General features: G+C 41.7%; 2 protein-coding genes across 5 annotated transcripts in view; one reads left to right on the top strand and one right to left on the bottom strand.

Annotated features, from left to right (window-relative positions):
- SHLD1 (shieldin complex subunit 1) overlaps window positions 1-17,361 on the bottom strand; it is a 66,023-nt gene extending 48,662 nt beyond the window's left edge. Inside the window, 4 exon segments of the mRNA XM_070933054.1 lie at window positions 12,935-12,940; window positions 17,106-17,201; window positions 17,204-17,294; window positions 17,296-17,361. Coding sequence (XP_070789155.1) covers window positions 12,935-12,940; window positions 17,106-17,201; window positions 17,204-17,294; window positions 17,296-17,361 — 259 coding nt within the window.
- Window positions 17,174-26,631, top strand: part of GPCPD1 (glycerophosphocholine phosphodiesterase 1) — a 53,898-nt gene continuing 44,440 nt past the window's right edge. For 2 of the 4 annotated variants that reach the window (XM_070933048.1, XM_070933051.1), the window contains exons 1-2: window positions 17,174-17,442; window positions 26,114-26,189. In XM_070933048.1, the coding sequence (XP_070789149.1) occupies window positions 26,141-26,189 (49 nt within the window). In that variant the 5' untranslated portion in view covers window positions 17,174-17,442; window positions 26,114-26,140. Of the gene's footprint in view, window positions 17,443-17,647; window positions 17,722-18,431; window positions 18,458-26,113; window positions 26,190-26,631 lie in introns of those variants that run through there. The other 2 variants (XM_070933050.1, XM_070933049.1) reach the window with 2 other exon arrangements.

The following is a 26,631-nucleotide window of genomic DNA, read 5'->3' as shown; positions in this document are numbered from 1 at the left end:
CAGGCCTTGGAGTACAATGGGTAACATTTTTTTATTTGTTACATATTGTTTCCTTTTAGAAGTGTATATCTTTATTGAAAGCTGTCCAGAGTTGTGTGGGCAGCCTCTATGCTGTATAAAACAAATAGTCTGCATGCTAGCTTAAAGGCAGAAGAGCTAGGTGGCAGTCACAATACAATCTCACTGGTTGGTTGCAATCTTTGAAACAGCTGTTATATTTTTACAGATGTGTGATATCAAAACATGTTTTGCCCAAATGGTTGAATGAACCTGGATGGTTGTTTATATTCCAGCAAAGGTAATTGCAACAAGACTGACCCTTTTAAGATAATAAAGAATTGTGGAAATCAAATTGTGTAACTGGATATCTGGGTGGGGTATCATTAGGACACTAGGTGTTTATTAGCCCAGTATATTTATTATTAGAGATAGAAACACAACTCGTTCTTCTGTCCTAAAGTCAGCTGAATGACTGAGGTTTGTCAATGAATAAGCTGATTCCAGAGACACAGAGGTCTTCTGGCAGCTATATAGTTCACTCGCCAGAAAAACCTATTTGCCTTATAGTATTAAGCTACTGCCTAACTATTTCACCAGTGTCCAAGGCCTTTTTCCTGAATAATGTTTGGCACTTATATTTAGTTATTAAATAGGATGGGGTATCATAGACCTCCAGCAGAGTACCTATTATCACTTTTAGATTAAAATGAGCGCTAAGATTCTCTGAAGATCTGTAGCCATGCAGTGGAAAATAATATTTCCTCAGACTTGAAAACTGATCTTACTGGCACCGAAAATAACTTGAGAAGTTACTTTCTCAACTGTGAATCCTTTATACTTGATTTGAACCATAATGCACTTCAATGACTAATTTACAAAGATTCATTCTGTTGAACGTATTTTGTATATCTGTAAAGATGTAGTATGTAAAACCTGACTGAAAATGACCTGCCTATCATTTGAAATCCCGTTAGTTCTTTCGGTTATGAAAGATTTAAAAATTTGTAGCATTTGACGAGGTCTGTGATTTATATTCTTAGCTGCTAAAGGATATCCAGTGAAACCACCAGAGAGGTACATGGACTGGAATGGTTAAGCAGGCAGGTCTAGAAGAATGAGGGGATACCTCATCCTGTCACAAACATACAGTTTTATGAAGACTGTTAATATGTGTGTTCTTGGATATATAGATCACCAACATATTTTAATGGATGAAACAAAAAGGATGGATCCTGAAATCTCCAGTTTTAAAGCCACTAATCCGAGTTGTTCTGGATATATAATTGTGGATTGAGAGGGCTAAGAATGCTGAATCAGGGCAGGCAATGCTCCATCTGCCAGTCACCCCTCCATACTCAGCTAAAACTGTTTGACAAAGAGTGCACAAGTCATTTCAGATTAATCAATAGGCTCGTCTTTATTTGGAAACCCTTCAAAATTATCCCAGTGATTCGTTTGCTAAGACCATTTATAGCAGTGGTTCTCAACCTGTGGGTCGCGACCCCTTTGGAGGTCAAACAACCCTTTTACAGGGGTCGCCTAAGACCATCAGAAAACACATATTTTCAATGGTTTTAGGAATAATTTTATGGTTGGGGGTCACCACAACATGAGGAACTGTATTAAAGGGTACAGCATTAGGAAGGTTGAGAACCACTGATTTATAGTATCCTATGCAAAGTTTGTACTGTAAGGTCTTTGCAAACAAAGATTAAATTAATAACGGTACTGTACCCAGACATAAATTGAATAACCATGTGGATACAGTCAAAACATTATGCCCAGTAAATGGCTCTTGCATTAAGATTAAGAGCCGTGGTGGCACAGTGGTTAGAATGCAGTATTGCAGGCTAACTCTGCCGACAGCCAGGAATTCGATCCTGACCAGCTCAAGGTTGACTCAGCCTTCCGTCCTTTTGAGGTTGGTAAAATGAGGTGACCCAGATTGTTGCGGGCAATATGCTGACTCTATAAACCCCTTAGAGAGAGCTGTAAAGCACTGTGAAGCAGCATGTAAGTCTAAGTGCTATTGCTATTGTTATTATAAATAACAATATGAAAATAAAGGAGGAGGAGGACAAGTCAACCTGCTTTGAAGACCGTGACATCTACTTTCATACTGTTGCTAAGAAAACTCCCAGGATACTTCGCAATGAGTCAGGAGTCAAGTCCAGAAACTGCTGGACTTGAAGCGTATGCAATATTTGTCTAGGACAGCCATTGGAAAACTAACCCTTCTCATTGAAAAGGATCCCTTTACGCAGACATGGAGAAAAATTACTAAAGTAGAACATTCAAAAGGAGTTTTTTTCCATGGTTTTATAAAATTGGGGGGAATTGGAACATCCCAAATTATGGCAGTCCTCTCAGAATTGTCTGCGAAAGCTAATACTGTAGCTGGGTATTATTGAGAGTTGAAATGTATACCAAATATGGCCAAAATTGGAAAATGGCTCCGCTGAGTGGGGGAGTAGCTAAAAAACAGTGTTTTCATGGTTGAGGGCTTTCCTTTGCACCACACAAAGCCTGGGAGCTTTGAATCCACCCTGTTATATTTTTATGACTCAGATTACCTTCCTTCCCTTCATAAATGTAATCCATTTATTTGCATATTAATGTTTCAACAAATCGCATGTTGATTCACAATGAAATTCAGACACAATTGTTATAACACCTCACAGTATTACTAGTGCATGAACGGTAAGTACCATTTGTATCCAATGAACAAGTTAATAATCCAGTATCAATTATATCAAAACAATCCCCAGGACAAGCAGAACAGTTTATATTTAAAAGTCTGGCTAAAATTTCTCACCTGCATCAAAATAAAAGCAAGGGATCCCTTTTGCTCCCTTGTAAAGATTCCTAGAGCTGCGAGTAGGGAAAATCAAGAGGCAACTTTAATGTCACAGACAAGAAAAACAGATTTGCACTGTTTTCCAAAAGGTTCTGACCTGGCACATAGAATTCCTACACAGTGTGCAAAACATACGGAATTTGAAAGAACTTGTTTGATCAAAATAGGCTGTTTCAACCATTCAGGAACTATTCTAAACCCAGATATTGCAAACTTGGAATATCTCTTAAGTGTTCAGAAGGCTGCATTTCAAACTAATTACAAGCTTAAAGCTATATTTTGAGAAGTTTTGCACATTTCTGCTTGTTTCTGTTTTCATTAAGTGCTAAATGTAAACCCAGATGATTATTATATCTCCTTTTTTGCCAGATCTAAACATGAATAGAATAGAATAGAATTCTTTATTGGCCAAGTGTGATTGGACACACAAGATCTTTGGTGCATATGCTCTCAGTGTACATAAAAAGATACATTTGTCAAGAATCATAAGGTACAACACTTAATGATAGTCATAGGGAACAAATAAGCAATCAAATGATATTAGGAAACAATATACGATTTATATTGTTTCCTAATATGGTTTGATTTCTTATTTGTACCCTATTATTATATCTCCTTTTCTGCCAGATCTAAACATGATCTAATATTCAATCAGATCTGAGTGCCAAAGAGAAGATAAATTTTACACAACTGTTATGGGTACCATGAAAAAAGGTGATAATTAGCAATGATGGAATTTGTTGTTTGCCATTGCTACACATAAATTGTCACATAAATTCTTGAGGGCAGCTGCCACTCCCAGGATTAGTTATGCAACTGACTTTCGGTAATAAGAAAAACAACCAGTTTGTTCCCTTCAATGATGTACAAGATGATTGTATTATGCATGGACTGGATTGTTAGTTTTTCTCATAGCAATTCTTTAGGGCAATTTGGAACAGCACAATACTTGCTGTTCTAAAGAAATAGTCTGTAATAGAAGGGTTTAATGTGTGCAATACAGCAAGAAAATACCAAGGTATACTCTTCGTCATTAATTGTATCCGTTACCTCTAGCATGATTATTTCTTTCTAAAGAATCCTTTACTGAGATTTCATCTGTAGACCACATGTTGAGCTCTATAAACACCCTGAGGATGCTGTTCTCTGGCAGTAAATAGGGAGAAAGAAAAAACTGTAGGGATTTTTAATCTAGCTTGCTTTTTTAAAAAGGCAACAATATACAAACCTAGCCTCCATAGGCTATATATACTAATTTATAGTGATAAGGATTTTGATTTAATGTTGACTAAAGACCAGTGCAACAGATGAGTAGCAACTTCTCTTCCCACTCATCTGCCTTCAAATCTCCTCACTCATCTGCTGATTGAAGCTCTTTAGGAGCTGCTGTAAACTATCCTTTGAAGAATATGCAAAGACCCACAATACAGAAGGAAGGTCTGATGTTTCAAACTGGAGTGTTTTGCTGTTTTGATACTACTAATATCATCTTACAGTACCATAGAATTCAGGGGACTGTAAACTAAAGTAAACGAAGCTAAAACTTGTCAAGCTTTTAAATTACAACATACTTGAAAGCTGATAAGTTCTTGAGTCTTAATACAATTTTGAATGCTTCATCTCTTCATTCTGTATTGGTTGACTTATTTTCACAGCTGAGCAATAGAAAAAACTATACAGTAATACATAGAGCAAAAGCAAGAATTGCCAAATGGAAAAATAACAGAGATATTAACTTCTGTTACTTTCTTCTCTTCTGCTATGGAAGCTAGGTTTACATTTTTTTGCCTTTTTTTTTTAAAAAAAGCAAGCTGGATTTTAAAACCCTACAGTTTCTCCCTTTCTTCTCTCACACACACAGGTCTGGGAGATTAGTCAAGGACTGTGTTATGAGTAAAGGCAAAACATGTGATTATGTCCTGAACGGATTTCCATTTTAATTTTCAGCTACAGTGGCGCAGAATTAATGTTAAGAACTAACCATTAAGTTGCTGTTGTTTTATGAATGATCATCCTATAGTCTTTTTCTACCTAAATGATTGTTCTAATCTTGGATTTGTGATTCTATAGTCCTATGGAATTTTTGAAATTTTTCATCAGCCCACTGAAGTAATTGACCAGGAAGTATACCTTCTGAAAACACTTTCAGCTTTCAGGGAAAACCAGTTATACCGGACAGAATCAAATTAAGACCAAATCAAGTACAGGCAGTACGAAGACTTACACATAAGCAAGGCACAACTGTAACACTGTGGGCGTAACATGTAGCCATGAATCATACCAAGAATGGGCAATAGGAGTTCTTTGCAAAAGATTGAGAAAAACAGGTCTCGTGAATCTGTTGAAAATACCTTTTATGGAGATGGTATAGGAGAATATTGTCTCAACAGGTAGCCAAGTCCTATTGAACTGGTTGATAATATCTACATCATATGCATCCTATTTCTTGGAGGGGACAATATATGGTCTGCTGTATGTTTAATTATTGTTAAAGGCTATCTGACTCCAAATGACTCCAGATAGCTTACATAGTCATGAACAATAAACAAAAATGTTATGAAAGTCAAGAACTCAATACATATAGGTAAGTCCTTGACTTATGGCCACAACTGGGCCCAGAATTTCCTTTGCTAAACAAAGCAGTTGTTAAGTGGGCTGGGCTAACTTTTCTTCTGCAGTTGTTAAATGATTCACATGGTGGTTAAGTGAATCTGGCTCCCCAAATTGACTTTGTTGGTTAGAAGGGAAGGTCTCAAAAGGATGGACAGATGACCCCAGGATGCTGCAAGTCATCTCAAATTTTGATCAGTGACCACAGGGCTACTGTAAAGGGTATAAGTGCAAGAACTGGTCATAAGTCACCTTTTTCAATGCCTTGGAACTTCAAACAGTTGCTAAACAAATGGTTGTAAATCAAGGACACACACAAAAAACCCCCCAGAAGCTAAGCAACCATCCTACCCACAGTCTACTTCAAAGTTAGGATTTAGCAACATCTCAATGGCCACATAATCTAACCTTGCCTACAATTAAAGATTTTTCAACATTAATCCAAAACTTGAGTGCTTCCATCTTCAATCTTTCAAGTAGCGTATAATTTCTATTGGTCAATCTGTGCTACTGGCTTTAGACACAATTATGCAAACTGTTCCTAGATGGAACATATAATTAACTTCAAAAATCACTTCAACTTGGCACCTGCCCAGTATGTTAGGCTCCAACAATACGATAGCCTTACTGCCTTGTAATTCTGGGAATTTTAGCACACCATATATAAATGGTGCCAAGTTGCCAACATACACATTGTAAAAATGTATTAGCATTTAAGTCAATTGGAATTGACTAGTTAAAATAATCCAGCATGACAAAGGTCATTGTCTTCTATAAAGAGTCAAAAAGTTAAATTTTCTTCCTTATTCCAAGGAAGATTTGTGTAATCCCATTTCTTAATGTTGTTATACATGGCTAACAAAACATCTTAACATAGTAGTATTATTTGTGTCCAATTCTTCTAACTTGAGAAATTGCCAGATTTAAAATCCAGAATGACCTAAATTTACACTGATGCATATTAGCAGAAGAAAATCTTTTTAAACATGCCAAATTGCCCGATTTTTTTTTCCAAGGGAGCATTTTTTTAAATCAAAGAATGAACAATAAAGATTAACTTTACTCTCTTTTTTAAATAGATTTGGGGGACACAGAGTTTACTATGATGTTTATTAAACATCTGCTTACTGTTTATTGCCTCTCTTATTCCACCAGAAAACATTTAACACTAATCAGAAATGAAAACTGCTGGGTTACATAAACTGCAAATAAATCACCTGTATTAATTACAGAGTTGTAATATGGCATTGTGTTTCCTGTTAATCACATGAGATATGCTCTCCTAAAATTGGGCTATTTCCCTACTGAATCCCAGAGAGTCTTTTGTCCCAAGAGATTATTTATCCCTTTTCCAAGCAATGCCTTTTTTTCTACCCAGTTTTCCCCTATCACAGCAGAATATCCCATACTATTCCATCTTAAATGTAGTCTTGACAAGAGCTTTTGGGTGGCCTGATCTGCCGCTGTTAATGTGGATTTACAGTGGCTTGACTGTTTGCTGACCTGGAAGGGTTGAGATTTTTTTTCAAAATTAAAAATTTAGTTTACACAGTTTGCTTAAAACTAGCTTAAGATGTGTATGCAGTTACGTTTCTTTACCCAAAACTGTGCAAAATATATTCTAGGTTGATCAATCTCTCCCTCACCCTGACCAAGTTGAAAAAGATAGGCAGTGCCATCTTAAACAAACAAGAGGTGCACCTTGTAGAAGCAAACAGACTTTTTCAAATTGCCAGCTATAGTTAAGCAAAGACACTTGCCAAATCCAAGTTGGAGGAAGGTCATTGGCAGTTTATGCAAGCCAAGCCAAAAACTGCCCAAAGCATAACATTTGCGTCAGAGCAGAGAAGTTCCTCTGCCAACAATATTTCAAGAACTGCCAGCTGACAACACTTCTGATCTTGGAAATGCATCATGTATTCATCTTTTTTTTCTTTGCCCTGGATTTGACTGCAGCTTTTTGCATTCATGCAAACCACAGCTACTCCTATCTTATGATTATGTACCACCAGATCACTGTTGAGTCTTAAGTGACAATATAAATAGACCTTCTCTAAGATGATCTGTCCTCAATTACCAAACAGTGAAGCCATCCTTTCTGTAATTGACTCCATCCACCTTACTGCTGGTTGTTGTTTCTCTTTCCTAGTACAGATAGTTCTCAATTTATGGCCAGAATTGGGACCAGACATTGCTAAGCAATGTTCCCGATGTTATAATTTCTCTTTGCCATAATCGTTAAGTGAATAACACAATCATTAATCAAATCCAACTTTCTCCATTGACTTTGCTTATTGGAAACCGGAAAGGTGACAAACAGCAGTCATGTGACCCTGGGATGCCGTAACCATCAGAAATACATGCTGGTTGCCAAGCAGCCAAATTCTGATCACGTGGCCATGGGAATGCTGTAACAGTCGAAGGTGCAAGGGCCTTTTTTCATTATAGTTGTAATTTTAAATGGTCTCTAAACAACTGGCTGTAAGCCAAGGACTATCTGTATTATAAAGTTCACAAGAGAGCTAATCTGTACGTAGTGTATCCAAAATGTGATAATTTGGGTCTGGTTATTAGTACTTTCAGTAAGAACTCTTGAGTTGATTTGATGATTCATATTCCTACTTATACCCACCCAAAACAAACTCTAAAGATTTTGTGATGCACTGGTTCAATTATAGGTTTATTCAGCCATAGTGTTTCTTTGGTTTTGGCTTAATGTGTCACAGTAGCCACTCGCTTATATGAGCACAAGTGGGTGAGAAAAAAGCAAGTAAAAAACCTTGTTAAAAGAAGCAGCTTGTGGAATCTTACAAACCAATATATTTACTATAGGATAAATCTTCCTGAATTAAAATCAGCTTCATCACATGCTGATCAATTCTAATGAAATGCTAAAGAGAAGGATGGTTTAGGATAAAAATAACAGCAAAGATTCCAAAGATGATTTAAGATTGTTGATTTTATTCTATTTTTGGTGTCCAAGAGATTTATGGCTGCCAATAACATTAGAGTTCCATATTCTTTTTTAGATTTAGTGAAGGAATTTAGAATGTAGAACTTACGTTGTGAGTACTTTTGGCTGGGGAGGGAAACTTGCCCATTCACAAAATTAATGCCGTTCAGGAATAGGGGAATAGAACACCAGTTTACTGCTTCTTTTCTAGCTTGTGAGATATTCCATATTTATTCCTTTCTCTGGGCAAAGATACACAGAGAACACAAGAAACCATTAAGTTATAGCCACCCATCATTTTGATTTCCTACAAAAGCCTATAGAGTTGATTTGGGGGCCAAAGGTATTCTTAGAAATAAATACTACCCTGAAGGGTGGTACTCTTTTTTGCAGTACAGCAGATTTTCGTTTTATGATGGTGATGGTTTTGTAAAACAATACAGAAATCTGATAAAGGCAGACAGCCCAGTTGATGTCAAGGGTGATATCCATTATCATATTGGTGCTCCAAGCTTTACACTGGGATTATAGAGCTATTCTAAGATCCAACTCCTTCTTGGTATTCTTCATTAATATTGCCAGCTTCAAATATTTGTGTGTTTCTGATCCACTAAATGGATCAGTGTTTACTTTTTATCTTAGAAGGTTGCTCCTAAAAGACTGTATTCTGGAGATGTACTTGTTTTTATGCACAGGTTATCCCTTTTATTCTGAGTATCTTCCCTAGTGAGATATTCTACCTCCATGAGAATACCCATTTCTCTTAATTTAGAGCTGCTGTTTCAAGAACCTGGAACACAGTAAGGAGTTTTTTTACAAATCAGATAAATCTCAGCTGCTTTTTCTTGTTACTTTACCAGAAATGGTAATTGGACCATATCAACCCCCATAATTTCAGATTAAATATCTCCTTTACAATCGTGCAGTTTTAATTAATTTTCCACAGTATTTATAATGATACCGTCTCTCATTTAAGATTTAATTAAAATCACTTCTGAAATCATCAAAGTTGCAAATTAAACAGATTAGACAAAAGTTTGTTGAGAAGGCACACTAAGAATAAAGATAGAAATCTTATACATTTAAGGAATGTATACATCTATTAAGGATAAAAAACTGAGTTTTATTTCAGCAAAATAAATGCTTCATATCTGGCTCTGAAGACAAATGTAAATGGAAGTGTGGTTTGGATGTGAGCTGTGTAATATACAGGCAAGGGTCATATATTGCTTGATTTAACTTTGACTCCATCACTGTGGCTTGTAAACCATGATTTATCACTTAATATGTCGTGTAATCTCAGCTAATTGTAATTCAGAAAATAATGTTCAAATAAGCCATAGCAATGGAATATGTGAACCCAATCATAATCTACAATATATTAAATGCAGAAAGAAATACTTGATAACTTCTTGGCCCATGGGTAAAGGTTATTTGATTTTCAAAACTCTTCCAGACCAATTGCAATTTATGGATAGTCTTCAAGGGCAGCCTCATGTAGAGTATGTAAGAAGAAATATCCTTCTGGGTTCTGCTCCAAGTGGGGAAAAAGACACTGGAAACATGGAGACTGCTTGGAAAGATGGTTTAATGGTGGACAGGATCACATGGCTTGAGTTCCTGAACAGAAAAAGGGCCAAGATACAGTGAGTCCCCGGGGTTGTATACTTTCTCTGGCTTTGAACTTCCTGGGGCCCTGAAAGAGTATCCTGATTGGTTGTCAGACTCCCAGGGGGTGGGGGTCTTAGCTAGCCTTGCTGGCTGATGTAATCTTCCCAGGTGCCATGTGGTGAGTTTCTGTCCTAGATGGGTCCCATTGTGTTAGTTTCTGTTGCTATTGTGTTGCAGATAGGTCCTATAGTCAAAGATTGAGTTTCTGCCTCTGGCCCATTAACAAAGGGAGAGGGGGAAGGCAGGAAGGTGGGAGTTGCTTTGTCTTTAAAACATGTTTCTCCATTTCTCAACTAGGGAAACATAATATTCTGCCTTTTTATTATTTCCTAAAATATTTCATTCTTCCAGGAAAGGGGTGGGTGCTAACTTCCTACAAGTACATTGCAATAATCCAGCCAAGAAGTGACCAAGGAATAAGAGACTAACAAGACTCCTGGGTTAGGAACAGGTGCCTTCAATAGGAAAGCTCACACCCACACACACCTCCGGCCACTGCTGCTAACTGCTCCTCCACCAAGAGCTGCAAACCATAGTGAACCACTCCCAATCCAAGAAACCGGTTCAGAAGGATACTGTGGTTGATGGTATCAAAAACTGATATTTATTTATTTATTATTAATCAAATTTCTATACCGCCCTACTCCCGAAGGACTCAGGGCGGTGAACAGCCAAGATAAAATACAGATAATACAAATATTAAAAAATCCCTTAAAATTATTAAATATTTCGGCCGAAACACAGATTAAAACACCCAATTTGTAAAATCACGAATTAAAAAAATTTAAAAATTTAAAAGATGGGAGTTAGGCCAGGCCAGCTTGCTGAAATAGAAAAGTTTTGAGAGCACGGCGAAACGTGCGCAGGTCCGGGATCTTCCGTATCTCTGGGGGGAGCTCGTTCCAGATGGTAGGTGCCCCCACAGAGAAGGCTCTCCCCCTGGGGGCCGCCAGTCGACACTGTTTGGCCGACGGCACCCTGAGGAGCCCCTCTCTATGGGAGCGTACTGGTCGGTGAGAGGCTATTGGTAGCAGAAGGCGGTCTCGTAGATACCCCGGTCCGATGCCATGGAGCGCTCTAAAGGTGGTAACCAAAACCTTGAAGCGCACCCGGAAGACCACCGGGAGCCAGTGCAGCTCGCGCAGGAGGGGGGTCACATGGGAGCGCCACGTTGCTCCCATAACCACCCGCGCGGCCGCATTCTGGACCAGCTGGAGCCTCCGGGTGCTCCTCAAGGGGAGCCCCATGTAGAGAGCATTGCAGTAGTCCGAGCGGGAAGTAACGAGAGCATGAGTGACCATATTTAACGAGTCCCGATCCAGAAAGGGACGCAACTGGCGAATCAGGCGGACCTGATAAAAAGTCCCCCTGGCCACGGCCGTCATGTGCTCTTTTAAAGACAGCCGTGAGTCCAGGAGGACACCCAAGTTGCGAACCCTCTCCGTGGGGGCCAGTGACTCGCCCCCAATAGTCAGCGATGGCACCAACTGACTATATCGGGATGTCGGAAACCACAGCCACTCGGTCTTGGATGGGTTGAGCCTGAGTCTGTTTCTCCCCATCCAGATCCACACGGCCTCCAGGCACCGGGACATCACTTCAAGGGCATCATTGGGGTGGTCCGGGGTGGAGATGTACAGCTGAGTATCATCAGCGTACTGGTGGTACTTCACCCCAAAACCACGGATGATCTCACCCAGCAGCTTCACATAAATGTTGAACAGAAGGGGCGAGAGGACCGACCCTTGTGGCACCCCACATACAAGGGGCCTCGGGGTTGACCTCTGCCCCCCTGTCAACACAGACTGCGACCGGTCAGAGAGAAAGGAGGAGAACCACCGTAGGACGGTGCCCCCCACCCCTAACTCCTCTAGCTGGTGCAGCATGATACCATGGTCGATGGTATCAAAAGCCGCTGAGAGGTCTAATAGGACCGGGACAGAGGAACAACCCCTGTCCCGAGCCCTCCAGAGATCATCAACCAACGCGACCAATGCCGTTTCCGTGCTGTACCCAGGCCTGAAGCCCGACTGGAACGGATCCAGATACGACGATTCATCCAGGTACTGGGGGAGCTGTCGCGCTACCACACTCTCAACAACCTTCGCAACGAAGCGAAGGTTGGAGACTGGACGATAATTTGCCAACACTGCCGGGTCCAGGGAAGGTTTCTTGAGGAGAGGCCTCACCACCGCCTCTTTCAAGGCGGCAGGGAAGACACCCTCACTCAAGGAAGCATTTATAATCCCCTGGAGCCAGCCTCGTGTAACCTCCCGAGAGGCCAGCACCAACCAGGAGGGACACGGGTCCAGTAAACATGTGGCTGCGCTCAGTCTGCCCAGTATCCTGTCCACGTCTTCGGGCGTCACAGAATCAAACTCTTCCCAGATAATACTCACAAGACCTGCCTCTGTCCTCCCCGCTGAATCTACCCAGTCAGAGTCCAGATGTTCCTGAATCTGAGCGATTTTGTCATACAGATACTGTACAAAATCCTCGGCTCTACCCTCCAAGGGGTCCTCCCGCGCTTCCTGGTGGAGCAGGGAGCGGGTCACCCTAAACAGGGCGGCCGGGCGATTATCTGATGACGCAATAAGAGTGGCAAAATAGTTCTTCGCCACTTTTATCGCCACCAGGTAGGTCTTAATATGAGACCTTACCAGTGTTCGGTCAGATTCAGAATGGCTGGCCCTCCAACCACTCTCCAGGCGTCTTTTCCGGCGCTTCATCTCCCTCAGCTCCTCGGTGAACCAAGGAGCCAGGCGAGATCGACGCCGGGTCAGAGGCCGCAAAGGCACGACCCGATCCAAAGCTCCAGCGGCCGCCCTATCCCAGGCGGCCACCAGCTCCTCAGTCGAGCCGTGTGCCAGAGCCTCAGGAAATGGCCCAAGCTCCGTCTGGAACCTATCAGGATCCATCAGGCGCCTGGGGCGGTACCACCTCAATGGTTCCGCCTCCCTGCGGCGGGGTGCGGCGGTTCAAAGGTCAAAGCGAAGGAGGGAGTGATCTGACCATGACAAGGGCTCGATCACTATATCCCCTATCTCAAGATCACTCAACCACTGACCAGAGACAAAAACCAGGTCTAGCGTGTTTCCCCCCGTGTGAGTAGGGCCATGAACTAACTGGGTCAGGTCCATAGCCGTCATGGAAGCCATGAACTCCTGAGCTGCCTCAGACGCCTCACCAACGGATGGCAGGTTAAAATCCCCCATGACCATAAGCCTGGGGGTGTCAACCGCCACCGCGGCTATAACGTTGAGCAGCTCGGGCAGGGCTGCCGTCATGTGGCAGGGAGCCAGGTACGTAACCAGCACACCCATCTGCACCCCATGACCCCACTTCACAAGGAGGGACTCACAACCAGCCGTCTGAGGAACAGTGACCTCCCTCGGACCAAGACCTTCTCTAATGACAACCGCCACCCCCCCGCCCCTTCCCTGTGTCCTCGGCTGATGGAATGCACGGAAACCGGGTGGGCACATCTCAACGAGGGGGACCCCCCCCTCCTGGCCCAACCAGGTCTCCGTAATACCCGCCAGGTCCGCTCCCCCCTCCTGAACAAGATCACAAATGAGGGGGGCTTTATTTACCACGGACTGGGCGTTGCACAGCATCAGCCGAAGGCCCAGGGCCTGAGGGTCTGTGCAACCTGGGGAACGAGGGGAGCATTGGAGGCCGGAGCACGCCACCGCTTGGAGCCAGCGGGCGCGCGCTCCCACAACCTGATGTGGCCCCCTGCTCCCGCCATATCTGCCCCTCCCACCCACAGTACTGATGTAATGACCATCCATAACACAAGCTCTAACCCCCTCCTTGACCCCGGTTCCCGCATCTCTAGTGTCGTGCTCTTCAGCCGGCTCTGGCCTCCTCCCCAACAGGTTCTCCCCCAAACCCACCGAACCCACCCCCCTCCCAGAAACCTTTAAAACCTTATCTAAAAATTTCCCCAAAAAACCCCACAACCCCCTCCTCACCGCATGCCACCTCTCGGGATTCCAAAATCCGTCATCAAGGTAGGCCCTCGATAGTGAGGAGGGCCAAACCTGCGAGAGGGGGGAGTCTCGCAGCGCAAGCAGGTCAGCAGCCGTAAACATCGCACAAAACAGAGATGGAGAGTCAACTGGTCAGGGCTTCACCAGATCGTCCAATAATACTGGGTCAAAGTAGATCTTCATATCAGGAGCTGGTTCACTGCCCTCTCACGACAGTGAAAGGGGCCAGTGACATCCCCCCACGTCTGGAGGATAATTATTCCAGTCACCCTCTCACAGTGACTGGGGCAGATGACACCGACAATAAAGTCACAATAGTCCATCCTTTCATCTGGCAGATGACAAACAGCCCCCTCAGCACCTGCACACCATTTTGCCCAGTTCTCCTCCAGTTTGGGGTCGCACAAGAAGCCAGCAATTTGTAAAGTTATTAAAGACAATGATGATAATCCCACAGGCACAAGTTCTTCCCTGGGGCGAAAGTAGGGATAGCAGACAAAAAACCCAGTCCAAGTCCAAGGGTGGGTGGCCATCAAAGGCCAACACCCACACATACCTGGAGAAAGAAAGGGGGGGAGGAGAAGCCACCCGAGGCGACCGATAGAGCCCTGGTCAGCCTCCCGCCTCTCCTGTCCCAAGACTCCCCAAATCCCCAGTCTCAGCTCTGATGACAAACAAACCCCGGATGACAGGGGTCAAGGCTCAAAAAAAAAGAGCAGATGGTAATCCTGAGGGCAAGGCAAGGCTGTCTGTATTCCCCCATCCACCTGCTGCAAGTTCTTTCCTCAGCCGGATGATCCGTGGCTGCCATTGCCTTCCGCCGCCGCCGCCGCCACCACCACCGCCGCCGCGGCCGGCTCGCAACCAGCACCCTGGGCTCCCCATGGTGCCTCCAGGACCCCCGAAAAACGTCAGGAGAGCGTCCCAGAGATCCGTGAGGGGCGAAGGGATGAAGGGCACCTCCAAGCCGCCGCCGCATAGCAACGCCGACCGCCGCCGAACGCTCCGGCTTCCATTCCTCCCGGCTCTGACAAGCCGGAAACAGCTGTTTTTAACAGGCCGCCGCCCCATCTCCCGCGGCGGCTTCAAACAGCGCGTCCCGCCCTGCCCTGGTATTCCGGAGGGCGAAAAAGCCCTCAGCAGGCAGGGCGGGCATTCCCCTCATTGGGACTGGAGCCGGAGATAGTTAAAGCGGCTCCCGAAGACCCCTGACACCAGCGACCTCTCCATCTCCTCAGCGGAGCTCAGCCGACCGCCGCCATCTTGGGACATGCCGGAACAATTTAAATTATTTTGTTATATTGTACTATATTAATTTATTTGATTCTTTTTATTATTTTAAATGTGGTCTTTTATTCTGCAAGCCGCCTTAGTTGCCATGGGCGCATAGGCGGCAATATAAATTCAATAAATAAATAAAGCAATAAAATTGATTCTAATTGTTTTGTTTGCTTCTGTACAATCCAAGCGTAGTCTTGACATCTACAAATTTCACGGTTGTTTTTAGGAACTGAAACTGAGAGTGCTTCAGTTTTTCCCTTAAAAAGACTGATCTGAAGAAGATGATACAATACTAAGCTATGTAAATCGATTTTGGCAAGAAGGGAATGCCTAACAATGAGTTTTTCCATGTGTACTGATACCATTAAATGATTTTGTGATTGGACAACCATTTGTCTGAAAAGGTATAGGGCAGTGATGGTTAACCTTTTTGGCAGTGTCTGCCGAAACTGGAGTGCACGAACGCGGCAGAGTGCTGGAATCTGGAAGAGAGCAGCTGGCGAGCTGCTCTTCTGGGTTCCAGCAGCACATGCGCACCGGTCAGCTGCTCTCTTCTGGATTCCGGCAGGCGCATGTGCGCCAGCATGTGCATGCCAGAACCCGGAAAAGAGCAGCTGGCCAGTGCGCATGCGTGCGACAGAACGCAGAAGAGCAGCTGGCAACAGCGTGCGCACCCACAGAGGGCTCTGCATGCCACCTCTGGCACGCGTGCCATAGGTTCGCCATCACAGGTATAGGGCTTCCTGAGGGTTGAGCAGAGGGTTGGACTAGAACAGTGGGCCCCAACCAGGTTTTTCCATGGACTGGAGGGGTCATGGTTTTGCATGCTGCCTGCATCCCATGGATGGGGCTTCAGTGGTTTGTATGGCCTGGTTGCTGGCGTGTTGCGGCCCGGTGCCGGTCCACGGACCGAGAGTTGGGAACCCCTGGATTAGAAGACCTCCAGTCCAAGGGCCCTTCCAGCTGTGTTATTTTGTTAATCACAGCTTCAATCTCCAAAACATTGATGTTTTGCCTCAATGTGCCTCAGGTACGGACACGTCATTGTGTCGTCATTGTGGGAAGAAAAATCCGGTCCAGTTCCAAGTCGGGGGAAAGCCGCTGGAAATAAAATGCACTCACTGACTTAAGTGGTATTCAAAAGCATGTCTAACGTCCCCCCCCCCCAAAAAAGACCCTGTCTTATATTTTTTTGAACCATGAAATAAGCGCTTGGCTGAATTGCCATGCACGATTTGGCTTATTATCAGGGGATGTCTTATTTTGGCGGAAACAGGGTAGTATCAATCACAAGTCAACTAGGAATACATTTTAAAATGACCTGCCGTGGGGGAGAGGGTGGCGATTACTTCTTACAGTTCCTTAGAAAATAAACTGCAAGCAACCAAAGAGTTTATTATAGGTCGTTTTGCATACTTGTGTGTTATTATAAATGGTCTAATAATAAACGTCAACTAGCCCAGCAATAGTAGGTGCCACAATAAGAACAGGACTGCCGCTCGCATTCTCATCTTTGCTTATTCAGCCACGCGGCCTTGATAGGCCCCACCCCCAACCCCGCTTTCCCGAGACCGCCCGCGCGCGTTTTCCTAAGAAGGGTGTCGCCCTTCCTGTCGTTCCCCTTGCTCGCTCCGCCCCTCCCACCGCCTTTCCACGCACATACAAACACACAAATTCCCTCCCCCCCCGCCCGCCGCGCACGCGCGCGCTCCCATTGGCCGCCCGCCTCACGTGCCGCTTGATGCCGCTTGTTTTCCTTTCTCGCCGCCCGGCGACGGCGGTTTCAGCCGGGCGGCTGTAACTGGTTTAGGCCGGGTAGAAGCTGAGGCGTCAACTGAACAACTGAACGCCGCGCCCCTTTTTTTCCTCCTCGAGACTGCCGCTGACGTTTAAAGCCGACCTCCTCCTCCTCCTCCCTGCGGGGGAAAGGTGGTTGCCCGAGGGAGGAAGCGAGAGCCAACTGGTGCTTTTGCCGCATCCCGACCGGCTTCCATCCGCAGTTCTCGCCTTTCCCGGCCGGCACAGGTTAGTCCCGGTCTTCAGGCGGCGGCGGCGGCGGCAGCGAAACGTTAACGGTACATAATGGAGCTCTTTCCTCCCTCAGCAAAGCGTTTTTTTTTTCCCCCTTCCGGACCTTAACTGCTACAGCGCCGCTAGTTCTGCACTACTTGGGAGGAAGAGATCACCGGGTCGGGGACGAGTGGGTTTCTCTCCCTCCCCCCCCCCCCGCCGCGCCATTGTTTTTCACTCGTGATCTACCGGTTACTTAAAAGAGCCACTGGCACGAATTGACGGGGTTACTGGGCGCTTGTTTGTAAGGTGACACTTGACTGAATAAAGCACAATTGACTGAGGTAGGTTTGCAGGCTTTAAGACAAGATGGCCAGGGGTGATGTGGTGACTCTTCCTGTTCTTGATAACATGTTCTTGACATGGTAGGATGGTTAGTTAGTTTGCTGTTCTGACCCCAAACAAAGAGTTCTGGAGAATTCAGACTTATGACAAATCCTGGATTCAAATCGATTTCAGGAAATCTAAAACAATGCCAATTTATATGACTACTACACCAAAGTAAACTACACAGCTTGGCTAAAGAGCAGTACACAATGAAGGGTAAGACAGGGTGATGCACGTGTCTTTGTATGAACTGGGGCAACAGCTCTAATTGTTGAGACTTGACCATTAAAGGCTGTTGAGCAGACTTATGTGTTCAGGAAATTTAAAAAAATGAAATAACCATCCATGCAGACTAAAGATACACAGGGTGATCATAATAAACAACACATTTAGGAGGAAATAGCACAAGTAGAATTTGAGACTGGCATACAAGGCAGTTTGTAGGTTGATTAATAGATTACAGCTCACTGTTCAGTTCACTTGAGAGAAAGGCAAGGAATTCTGAGAGTAATAGTTTAATGGGACAAAGACGAGTTCAGAGAAGGGCAGAAAAAATGGTATTTCCACAAGTGATTTACTTTATGGTATTTTAATTGTTGTTTAACAAAACTATGTTTTGGAGACTTCTGCCATTGTTATTGATTGGGGGGTTTATTTTGTTTTGTAGGTTGTGCACAGTCCTACTCCTTGAAGGTCAGTGTTAAATTGGTCTTTTAACCTTTGGAGCAATTGAAGATAGTGTGACTATGTGACTTTGTTTTGGTTTTGCTCAGTGTACTTCTTGGCTTTGTGAAAACACAGTGCTCCTAAAACTGATGATTTAGACTAGTTAAACGTTGAGGATTTGTTTAAAAATGAGGATATTGTATCTTTGATTCTGGATTCATATTTTTTGAACAAGCTGTGGACTAATATAAAAGTCCAGTAACTCAAAGAAGTTTAGCTTCAGATATTTAAAAATATTTCTTCTGGGAAATATTGTGGGAAAAGGCTGTCAGATGGGGAGGAAAGCTCAAGGCTAGCTGTTTCTTTGCAATCCTCCTTTGTGACTTCAGCTGTTGATAGAAAAAGATGAAAAAGACCAGATGATTGCACTAGGTTAATAGCATTCCTCTGGGCCTAACCCCCCCTCCCCCTTTTGTTTAATAACAGATTCCAAGGAGGAAAAGCCAAGGTTTTTTTTTTTTAAGTGCCTATTGTTCTGATAACAATCCCATACAATTGCCATTATTTTGAAAAATGGAAATGTTGAGGGAATCTTGATTGGGAAATGATATATTTGGCTTTTGAATATTGTCATTTTGAGTTGCTGTCGAAATTCCTGTGTTGGAAGAAATGTCCATCTGGGTTCAGTTCCAAGTGGGGAGAAAGACACTGGAAACATGGTGGCTGTTTGGAAAGGTGGTTTTTAATGGTGGACAGGACCACATGATTTGAGGTCCTGGGCAAAAAAGGCACATGGGTGAGAGAGAGAGAGAGAGAGAGAGAGAGAGAGAGAGAGAGAGAGAGAGAGAGAGAGATTTATACCCTCTGTTGAGCTTTGATTTGTATTTGAATTTGTATTCTGATTGGTTGTCAGACTCCCATGGGGGTGGGGTCTTAGCTAACTTTGTAGACTGTCTGTGTCCTAGGCTTGGTTGAGCCTTGCTGGGTGATGTAATCTTCCCAGGTGCCATGTGGTGAGATGGATAGAGAGCTAATCCTGTCATGTCCTGAGGGCCATGTCTTAATCCTACCACCCTGGAGCTGAAGGGGGTGGGTGGGCAGGGAGCTACAGAGAGCTACTTTGTCTTTAAAACATGTTTCTCCTTTTCTCATCTAGGGAAACATAATATTCTATCTTTTTAATACTTCCTAAAATATTTCATTCTTCTAGGAGAGGGGTGGGTGCTAACTTCCTTCACCTGTATGGTACAAGAAGAGGGGGGGATATTAAAAGCATCCTACTTTTGTCCAATTGGCCTTTTTCACAATTAGACACACTTGCCAGATTCCTTCTAGCAATCAAACATTAGTATTACTCTAGAAGGGAACTATTCAATTAAAGTTTTTTGCTTCTTAGCTTAACCATAATTGGGAATCCATTAGGGGGATGTAGCAAATGAAATATATTTGTCATCAGTAGGAGTCTCTTAATTCAGATTCTGGACTGGTATAAATCTCAATTGAAAGATGGCCAACTTTCCCTTTTCTGATCAGATGTAAAGGAGGATATTAGAGCTCCTATGGTTTTAAGAACGGCACAGAAGAAAACAGTACAGAAATAGACACTTATTTAAAAAAATGTTATAGTCGTGTATGTATTGATCTTGTGTGGGTTCTCTGATCTAATACCCTTTTTTCCCATTATGTATGTATGGATATAGTTATACAGCAAATTAATCCAGGGTTAACTAAACTATATTAATTCAAATAATCTGGATTTACAAAGCACTGAGCCATATACTAACCATAGCACCCGTCCATACAGTGCACTAAGCCAGAAATTAGACAGACACACTTTTATCTTAATATGTTAATACAGCCTATCTGGGAGATGGGGAGAGTTAAGTAATATCTGATTTGAACCACAAGTTTCAATATGAAAATTTGCCCTGATTGAGTCAACTTCGATACCAAAATAATTTGCTGCAAATAAATAAAAATAGCTTGCATTTCCACAATATGCTTTACTCATGGTTATCTTAACTGTGGTTTATCTAACTCAATTTTCTAGGTTTCTGCAATATGCTGTAGTATATGAATATATGTATAGTTAGCATAACATGCTGAGCTACAATGTAGTTGTTTGGTATGTAACTCAATGTCATGTAACAGTAGCCTTGATATGTCAGAAGAAGGCAAAGATGGATTAATTGTCCATAACATACAATTTTCCAATAAAAATGAATATTCTACATGTAAATTTCTACATACTTTTTGCACCTGAAAAACTAAAATAAAACATCTGGTTTTTTAAATTGGATTGAGTGATGGCTTATTCAATCAAGGTTATTCAGATGTTTTAATCCATGCAACCTATTTAGCCACCAACCATCTTTATTAAATTCTAGTCAATTTCATACATACAGGATACAGTTAATTGTCTTTAATGTGTGGTAGGTGAATATAGCCATTTACAATCAGGAAAGACAAAGCCCTTTTATAATGGCTGGTGCTACAAACAAAATCCTTGGTTTAATTCTAGGCTATAGTGATTTCAGGACAGCTATTAAGATTTGAGTAGTCTGTAGAAAAAACAAACAAACAATGAAAGTTGGTTGGATTGTACTTTGCAGAGCAAATGGAGAATACCAAATTGTCATGAAAATTTATATGCTTTCTAACTCTCCCGAGTGACTCTGAGTGGCTTACAATATAAGAGCATAAATATAAAAACATTAAAATCAAGATTAAGATTAACAACAATTAAAGATTAAATCCAATGGTACGGATGCTCAATCAATCACCTTCAGCATAATCATTCCTCCTTTGAGGCCCCAGGCCAACCAGAGCCAAGTTTTAAGGCTTTTTTAAGGTAGAGGCAGACCTTACCTTAGGAGACAAGATGTTTTAGAGAGTGCAGGTCATGGTAGAGAAGACTCTTCTCCTTGATCCCATTTGTCATTGAGTTGGAAGAATCTGTCAAAGATGACTGTATAAAAGTTTTAAATTACTGTACTTGCCATGGTTGTATCCATATAGACAAGATGAGATCTAAATTTTAAAGGTTTTGCTGCATGTCCTGATAAGTAGAATCTTGCTTCACTGAAGCAACTGATATGGAACAGGTGTCTGGGAAGAATGGAATTGTATTAATGCTCACAAGCTTGCACTTCTAGTTTGACTATCAGATTATACTAAGCCTTAAGTAGCGTTCAAAATGAAAGCATCGACTTACTTAGAAATTCTTTGATGAATGAGATTCTTTATTAAAGATAAACATGCTTTCTCTGAATTATAGGGAAAATAATTTTAATTCTTGTAGGTAACCTGATTTTTTTAAAAATACAGTATTGCACATAAATCTAGACTAAAGTTGAACTCATTCTTTTAGTTGGTCCAGTAAGTAGCAAGTATTTACTTTTTTATGTAATTGAAACATATTGCCAAAAAAACCTAAAGCAGTTTACAATTAATGATACCGTCCCTATTTTATAATATAAAAGACCACATGTGGAAAAAATTGGCATTTCATTTTTTTTCAATAAGACAATGTAACTTACAATATATTCTTAACTTAATATATATGAGAGCATATACACCAAAGAAATTCCTTGTGTGTCCAATCACACTTGGCCAATAAAGAATTCTATTCTATTCTTAAGTACTCGGTGTAAAGTGTTATGGTGACATGGACTATTGAGGGAACAACATTCTGATATAAGATATTTAAAGTCAAATCTCTGATGGTGAACATCTGACGGTAAACTTTTTATACACACACATACACACATTCTTCATGCCAAAATATGTAAGATATATTTTTTTATTATTTTCAGTCTTTCTGGTATGTGGAACTTCCTTTACTAGCCTGTCCATAATCTCAGTCTATTCTTTGTGATTTGAGCTGCTTTAGAAGCACTAATGAAAGAAGAACTTGTTCTTTCTGCTTATTGCTGCTTTGATATTATAGCTGAGTCTGCTCACTTTTTTCCATAACAATTTGGAATGGTTGGAAGTCATCTTTAACATGCTAGTAAACATCCTGTGACCTCTGAAATCTCATTTCAGACAGATTTCCTTACTTAAGCAGAGAAACAGAATGACCACCAGAGGGCAAAAATTCAGAGCAAGAGCAACTTCTGACCTACTGTCAGCTTCCCCATTGAATTTTCTTGTGGGAAGCTGGCAGTGATCATCCAAAATCTCCCACCTTCACTACCATTTCTCTTCCTTCCCCTTCTTTTCTTCCTTTTCTTCCTTTTTCTTCTTCTCCCTTTCTTTGTGCTCCTTCCTCCTTCCCTTCCTTCCCAGAGGCAATTAATGACTAGTGCTGGGTGGAGTAGGAACCAAGTGATTGCATGAGTGGCTGGGAAGCTGTCAGAGAACATTGAAAATGAGGATCACACGACTGCAACAATGCAGAGGCAGCAGCGCTGAAAAAGCAGTAATCCATTAGAAGTGAAGCAGTCACAACTTTCCCAAATTTCATTCCCTGAGTCCCAGTATTCTGTAAGCTCATTTGAGGGACTTTGGTTGAAAAGATTTGCCCTTCTGCTTCAACATTTTGCCCGCTTAAAGATTACAAACACAAGGGATTTAGTAGTATATAGATAATGGACAGTGTCTTTAGCATTAAAGCCCTCTGTTGCCATCCTGATTAACTATGATAAATCATACTTTACTTTCTTTACATAACTACTTCTGCTTAAATTTCAATTCAACCTACTCTTTCTTAGCCTTAAATCAAGCAGCCATACAGGTAGTCCTTGACTTACAACCATTTGTTTAGTGATCATTCAAAGTTGATTTGAATGACATTCAAACCCCTCCAAGACCGAGTGGCTGTGGCTTCCGGCGTCCCGGTATAGTCAGCTGGTACCATCACTGACAATAGGGGATGAGATCTTACTCCCCACAGAGAGGGCCCGCAACTTGGGTGTCGTCGTGGATTCACGGCTATCTTTAGAAGATCATTTGACAGCCGTGGCCAGGGGTGCCTTTTATCAGGTTCGCCTGATCCGCCAGTTGCGTCCCTTTCTGGATCAGGACGCCTTGCGCACGGTCACTCATGCCCTAGTTACCTCCCGTATGGACTACTGTAATGCTCTCTACATGGGGCTCCCCTTGAAAAGCACCCGGAGGCTCCAACTGGTCCAGAACGTAGCCGCGCGGGTGATTATGGGCGCCCATGTAACACCTCTCCTACGCGAGCTACACTGGCTCCCGATGGTCTTCCGGGTGCGATTCAAGGTGTTATTTATCACCTTTAAAGCGCTCCATGGCTTAGGACCTGGGTACCTACGAGACCGTCTTTTGCCACCAATAGCCTCCCACTGACCAGTTCGTTCTCACAGGGAGGGACTACTCAGGGTACCGTCAGTCAAATTATGTCGACTGGCGACTCCCAGGGGGAGGGCCTTCTCTGTGAGGGCTCCAACCCTTTGGAATGAACTGCCCCCGGAGATACGGAATATCCCTGATCTCCGTGCTTTCCGCCGTGCCCTCAAGACCCTGATGTTCCAACAGGCGGGGCTAAACATATGAACATGTGAATGAATTTTTAAATGTGATCTAATTCTGGGTTTTATTTAATTGACCAAACTAAGTAATAATTTTAATTAGCAATTTTATGATGTTTGTGTGTCTATATTGTTCTTGACTGTACACCGCCTTGAGTCCTACGGGAGAAAGGCGGTATAGAAATTAAATAAATAAATAAATAAATAAATAAATAAATAAATAAATAAATAAATAAAGTTACACCAGCTCTTAATAAAGTGACTTATGACCATCTTTCACACTTATTACTGTTGCAACATTCCTGTGGTTGGGGAGATCAAAATTCAGGCACTTGGCAACTGGCACATATTTATGATGGTTGCAGTGTCCCAGGGTCATATGATTACCTTTTGTGACCTTTTGACAAGCAAAATCAGCGGGGAAGCCAGATTCACTTAACAACTGTGTTACTAACTTAACAACTGCAGTGATTCACTTAACAACTGTGGCAAGAAAAGTGATTTATGCCCCATTTTATGACTTAACTGTCTTGCTTAGCAATGGAAATTTTGGCTCAATGGTGGTCATAAGTCAAGGACTTCCTGTAGTTGCTGCTGTAGATTTCATGGGGATTTCCAATGGTGTACTGTATTTTTTTTCTTGTTAAAGACAATGTATCCTAAGTACCTGGTTGTTTATTGTTATCAATGTATGACTATCTCTGTTGTAAACATGACAGAGACTTAAGTCAATAGAATTCAAATAATTCACAATTGGGTTTTCCTTATCTAAGCCCTATAAGGTGATTGTATCACATATAATCATAACATTGATGCTTTATAAATTCACAGTAGTGAATTTGGTGAGCAGCAGTTTATTAATTTCTTATCCATATCAGAAAAGTAGTTTTTCTAACAAGTTATTCACATGCTTTTATTGCATTTCATGCAAAGTCATTGATTACTGTGTAGACCACAAAGATGAAATGCATATTATGACATGTTCTTCTGGCTTTCTGCAATGCTCAAAGCTGAAGGTTTGAGGTCAGTGAATTCTGCATTGCAGATTAAAGCAAACTATGAGGAGAAGAAGCAGATGCAGATGAGTGGATATCCACAGGAAAAAGAATTTTTGCAGTAATAGATACTTTAGTTACTATTGCATTAAATATTTTATATTGGGTTAGGATTTGACTGTAAATAATATACTTGAATGTTGATATATAGTTTCTTTTATGTGTGGATTTCACACACTGATAGAACTAGATAAATTGCAAGTTTGTTAATATATCTATTTCCCAAAAGAATGAAATATTTGAAGACTGCTGTGCAATAATGTAAAGGAAAATAAACATTATACAGTTACTGAGATTAACCAATTTCGTTGTATACATGATGTACAATGACAATAAAGGCTATACTATACTATTGTGATTTAAAGTAATGGTTTGTCAGAGCTTATCCCATATACTGGATACCCAACTTCTTAGTCCTTTGAATATGCAGCATATTCTGAGTGTAAATAAGTGTGTGTTAAGTGAGTTTTGCCCCATTTTATGACATTTCTTGTCACAATTGTTAAGTGAATCACTGCAGTTGATCAGTTAGTAACCTGGTTCTTAAGTGAATCTGGCTTCCCCATTGACTTTGCTTGTCAGAAGGTTGCAAAAAGGGATCACATGACCCTGGGGTGCTGCAGTGGTGATAAATATGAATCAGTTGCCAAGTATCTGAATTTTGATCACATGATCATAGGGATGCTGTAAAGGTAACTCTGAAAAACGCTTCATTGGGAAAAGGTGGGCATAGCTTAAATAATTTATGCACTAACAAAAAAGTTGGCTTTTAAATCTGCAAAAATATCTTACTATATGCTTCATTTGAAGAATCACTCAATTCTGTATGAATATTTCAATTTGATTTCATAGACCTTCATCTCTAGTTTGCTAATAGCTACTATCAATTTGGCAGATTGCAGAGCTGCTTCCCTTGCAGAGAAATTTAATATTTGACTTTGTTTAGATGTGCACTAAATAACATTTTTTTCCTCTGAAATTCAAAGTACATGACTTGCTCACTACTTCTTTTTTACCCTCTGTTTCTATTATTTTGGCTTGTATTGTAATTTAAATTGGGGCTCTTTCTTGAAAGAATGTGTGCAGATAAATGAAATAACAACATGATGGTTTCCTCTCTTTTTCAACAGATTATTATACTCTGAAAATAATTGAAGATGGCACCTTGTCAGGTTACCTTTGAAATAAGAGGAGTATCTCCACCAGGTACAAAGTAGTTTTTAGTGAAGACTTGCAATAGAATTGAAAGTTAATTTTCCATGTAACAAATTACATCCAGGCAGTTGTAGATGGGATTTTTGGAAAATTTCATTTGTTACATTTTGTAGATATTTGTTACATTTTGATGCTTGGCATTTAATGAGTATGTATGTAAAAACTTACTTTGAATGAACAAGATAAGTTTCCTTAGTTCTAGTATACTGTTTCCAAATACTATGCCCTCTCAAATATTTCTATAATTATGTCTTGTAAGTATATGAAAACTTGAATTTCCATATTTACTCTTCAGACCAGTTTACCACCTACATTTCTTGCTTGTACTCTATGGGAAGAGTTTTTTCTATTGCTTAATTTAATCCCTACCCAAACTGAATGTTTTTTTCTCAAAAATGGTATCATACGGGTAGTTTTTAACTTAAGACTGTTC

This window comes from Pituophis catenifer, unplaced genomic scaffold (assembly GCF_029215685.1).
Source record: "Pituophis catenifer annectens isolate HBS135680 unplaced genomic scaffold, rPitCat1.0.hap2 SCAF_1, whole genome shotgun sequence".
NCBI classification, from domain to species: Eukaryota; Metazoa; Chordata; class Lepidosauria; order Squamata; family Colubridae; genus Pituophis; species Pituophis catenifer.
The sequence above is the reverse complement of the archived record's forward strand: the minus strand, read 5'-3'. Positions and strand labels throughout refer to the sequence as shown.